This window comes from Cynoglossus semilaevis, chromosome 20 (genome assembly GCF_000523025.1).
Source record: "Cynoglossus semilaevis isolate Cse_v1.0 chromosome 20, Cse_v1.0, whole genome shotgun sequence".
Lineage (NCBI taxonomy): Eukaryota > Metazoa > Chordata > Actinopteri > Pleuronectiformes > Cynoglossidae > Cynoglossus > Cynoglossus semilaevis.
Genome location: NC_024326.1, coordinates 14941571 through 14945784, shown reverse-complemented (window position 1 = coordinate 14945784; position 4214 = coordinate 14941571). Strand labels below are relative to the sequence as shown.

At 47.1% G+C, this 4214-nt stretch overlaps 1 protein-coding gene across 3 annotated transcripts in view; it reads left to right on the top strand.

Moving 5' to 3' along the window:
- Positions 1-3565, top strand: part of dnaaf11 (dynein axonemal assembly factor 11) — a 13381-nt gene extending 9816 nt beyond the window's left edge. For all 3 annotated transcript variants that reach the window (XM_025052549.1, XM_025052551.1, XM_025052550.1), the window contains 4 exons: positions 28-93; positions 235-304; positions 1193-1288; positions 1749-3565. In XM_025052549.1, coding sequence (XP_024908317.1) covers positions 28-93; positions 235-304; positions 1193-1288; positions 1749-1865 — 349 coding nt within the window. In that variant the 3' untranslated portion in view covers positions 1866-3565. The remainder of the gene's footprint in view (positions 1-27; positions 94-234; positions 305-1192; positions 1289-1748) is intronic.
- Positions 3566-4214: the final 649 nt, after the last annotated feature.

Here is a 4214-nt window from a genome sequence, read left to right as displayed (position 1 = left end):
CCGCCCCCCCCCCCCCCTCCCCCCCAGACTGGAGTTCTCTCTGACTGAGGATGAGGACAACAACCAGCTGCTCCTGGATTTGACCGTTTACAGGTAAAAACACAAAAAAAGACATTTATTTTGAAAGAGTTGTTGTTCACTGTTTCCTGGTTGTTTGTTTGGAATTAGTTCTTAATTGTTGATGTAATTATTTATAATATAATAGAGGAATGTTTGGCTCCGCCCCCTTCTCAGACACATGGACACCTCCCTCCTGGACGTGGACATTCAGCCGACATATACCAGAGTCTCTGTTAAAGGGAAGGTACGTCCAGGTCACATGATCACCCACAGAGTCACATGACCGCCCACAGAGTCACATGATCACCCACAGGGTCACATGATCACCCACAGAGTCATGTGACCGCGTGGTCTCATCACTGACTGGCACCTGCTGTCAATCACCGTGTTCTGAATTTGACGGTGTGTCATGCTGGTTTACAGCAGCAGGGGGCGCACACAGTGCAGTCACGTCAGACTGTGAACGGGCAGATCCTCAGACTCCGTGCTGACAAAGTGATGACTCATCACTTTGTCACAGACTTTTTTTTTTGTTCTGATGAGACTGCAGCAGTGTCATCATTCATCAGGAAAGAGGAACTGCAGTGCCCCCTGCTGTCACCTGGTGGACTGATTAAGACACTGTCTTTTTTTTTTAGCTCCGTTTCTAACAGATCGCTCACTCTGAGCCACACCAAACCTCATGGAGAAAATCAGAGATTTTAGTTCAGACCAAAGTCCATGGAGAAAATCAGAGATTTTAGTTCAGACCAAAGTCCATGGAGAAAATCAGAGATTTTAGTTCAGACCAAAGTCCATGGAGAAAATCAGTGAGAAAATCTTTGCAGCAGGGGGCGCTCAGTGTCTGTTGAAATAAGGATTAAAGTTGTAATTTAAAAACCTCATTGAACAGGGACAAACAGGGGTGTGTGGGGTGTGTGGGGGGGTGTAGCTACAGTCAGGGTGACGTCGTTGTCTCCTCCCCTCTGACTGACAGCTGCTCCTCTCACCTCCTGCTCCCTCTGTCTCCTGAGTCCACTCTGCAAAGCGTGTCTAAAAAAAGCCACGGTGGTGATTAAAGTCGTGGAGGTGGTGTCAGCGACACATTCGTCTTGTTAATTAAAGTCGTGAATAATCGTCCGCTCTGCCGCAGGTCTTTCAGCTGGTGCTGCCCGTGGAGGTGAAGCCCGACAGCTCGGTGGCTCAGCGGTCCCAGACCACCGGACACTTGCTGCTCACCATGCCCAGAGTAAGTGCTGGACCTGGACGTATGGACCTGGTCCAACTGGGAGCCAGAGATGGACCGAGTCTGACGAAAAAACATACAAGTCAGAGAAAATCATTTTAAAATCCAAGGTCACCGAGGAAACCACACCAAACCTCATGGAGAAAATCAGAGATTTTAGTTCAGACCAAACCTCATAGAGAAAATCAGCAGAGATTTTAGTTCAGACCAAAGTCCATGGAGAAAATCAGAGATTTTAGTTCAGACCAAAGTCCATGGAGAAAATCAGAGATTTTAGTTCAGACCAAAGTCCATGGAGAAAATCAGAGATTTTAGTTCAGACCAAACAACAAACCAACTTCATTGTCTTTGTTTTCTGGTGCGAACACTTTGTTAACTTAACGTAATGGTAAAAAGCAGTTGTTGCCGATGATGTCACTTCCTGTTTCACTTAGCATGTTTTTGTCTGTTGTATTTGTTTCAGGCTGAAGGTGAAATCAGAGGGACGTGTCACAGCAAATCCCGACCAATCACCAGCAGCCGTTTGACCCAGGGACCAGACAGGTACAGGTGTTTCAGACTAAGGTTTTTTACTGTTTGAACCGATTATTACTAACAGTAAAATAAGAAGTACTTTTTATATTCACTGTTGATATAAAACACTGTTTGAACACAATGGGTTTTTAACTAAAACTCACATGGTTCAAGTCCCTGGAGAACCGTGAAGGTGAAAGTGAAGCAGTGTTTTTATTTTTGTCCACACGTTTGATTGATGTTTGACCCCTTAAATTTCTCAACCTAGTTCCAGCAGCAGGGGGCGCACCGTGTGCAGTCAGTGCTTTAACTGTTAATGTTCTGCTGGTCCAGTGGGACCATCGACAGCTCAGCTTCCCCTCCTGGTGACCCCTTCAGCTCGAAGGCCTCGTCGGACGGTTAGCTATCGCTATCGCTATCGCTGCGTCGTCATTAGCATTTTACGATCTCGCCCTCGCTCCCGTCCTTCACGTGTCCTCATCAGAGAGATGGTGAATTAAAACGATAAGCTGCTGCTGTCGGTGGCTGCGGAGGTTAGCGCTGACTTATGGCACCATCTGGACATGATTAGGTTTGTGACCTTTGACCTCAGACATGGCTCCAGGATCTGCGGCTGAAGGCCGTGATTGAGCCTGAGATGAATGTCGTGGATGACACCGGGCCCAGAGACGTTACCTCTGCAGCTCGGAAGGTTCAGATGAACATGCTAATGTTCTGAGAGGCTCTTCACAGGTCAGAGGTCAGGGTCAAGGTCAGTCACGGTGCTGCTGCGGCCTTCTGGACCTCCGGAGTCGGAGGGACAGACATAAAACAAATCTCAGGCAGCGTTGACCAACGTGTGGAGGTGATCTGAGTTCAGACCAAAGTCCATATTAACCACCACAGGAATTATGTGCTGCCCCCTGTGGTGAAGTATCAGAACCACGTCAGTGCCGAGGCAGCAGTGGATCAACAGCTGATTTTCCCTCAACTGACACAACTGTTGACAAACTGGTTTCCTCTGGTGAGACACAGACATGGGGGCCTGTGATTGGTCACCTGCTCATCAGCAGGGGGCGTGGCCTGTCTCCTACTTAAACCTCTGAGGTTAATGAAGCGAGCAGACGTTCACACGACTGGATGATCGATCACTTCCCCCGTTCTTATCAATAACAGTATTGATGAAGTCATTCACTTTGAAGTTTGCAGAGTGGCTAATGGAGAGGTCAAAGGTGAGGCAACGTTAGCGCTGCAGAGCAGAGAAAACCTGGCCCTCAGACTGATTTACAGCTCCGGCTGTTTGAAGTCAAAACATCAGGAGAAAATCCACAGCTAGAAACAGGAAGGTTAGGGTTCGATTCTCTTCCTGTTTCACTGCTGAGGTGGAGGTCGACTGGACGGAGAAGGTTTTTGTTCTTTGAAGACTTGGATGTCCAGGTTTCTGTCTGACAATGTCCCTTTGACCTCTGGTTGGTTGATGTGTTTGGTGAAGGGTTCTAACTCCACAGTCCTGGTGGTGGAGCTGAGGTGGAGCAGCGTGGGAACCTGGAGCTCTGGCTTTTAGTCACTGTTCTTTGGTCATTTTGACCAAGTAAAAAGTGACGTCAAATGAGAACTTAGACACACACGTAGCTACTGGATCACGTTTCTTTACTTTGAGTCTTTAGAGCCGTCTTTTAGAACATGTGAAAATTGTTTGTTTGTTTGATTTTCTCCACTGACTTTGGTCTGAACTAAACTCTCTGATTTTCTCCATGGACTTTGGTCTGAACTAAAATTTCTGATTTTCTCCATGGACTTTGGTCTGAACTAAACTCTCTGATTTTCTCCATGGACTTTGGTCTGAACTAAAATTTCTGATTTTCTCCATGGACTTTGGTCTGAACTAAAATCACTGATTTTCTCCATGGACTTTGGTCTGAACTAAAATTTCTGATTTTCTCCATGGACTTTGGTCTGAACTAAAATCTCTGATTTTCTCCATGAGGTTTGGTGTGGGTGAGGGGGTGGGGGGGGTGATCTTTAGTTTCCTCTGATGTTTCCTGTTCATTTCCAGCTGGTTCAGTTCTGTCTTGAAGAGGCTCCGCCCCCTCTCCCCAGTGACTTCCTGCTGCTGCAGCAGATTAAGAATGTAACTGTCAAAATGTTCCTGATGATGTCAGCACATTTCAGTGTCATTACACACACACACACACACACAGGTGAAAGCAGGGGTCAGTGAGATTATTAAAGGGTGAAGGTCAAAGGTCAGTCACTGCTGCTGCAGTAAAATGGTTTAATTTAATCAACCGGTGTTAAATTGATTTCCTTCAATCACAGACGAGGAAGTGATGAAGTGACAAACGTCTTTGATTCAGTCGGAGCGTGGTCCATGCTCAGGTCAACGCCCCCCCTCCCCCCCCCCCCTCACTGCTCCCCCCACCCCTCCCACACCACC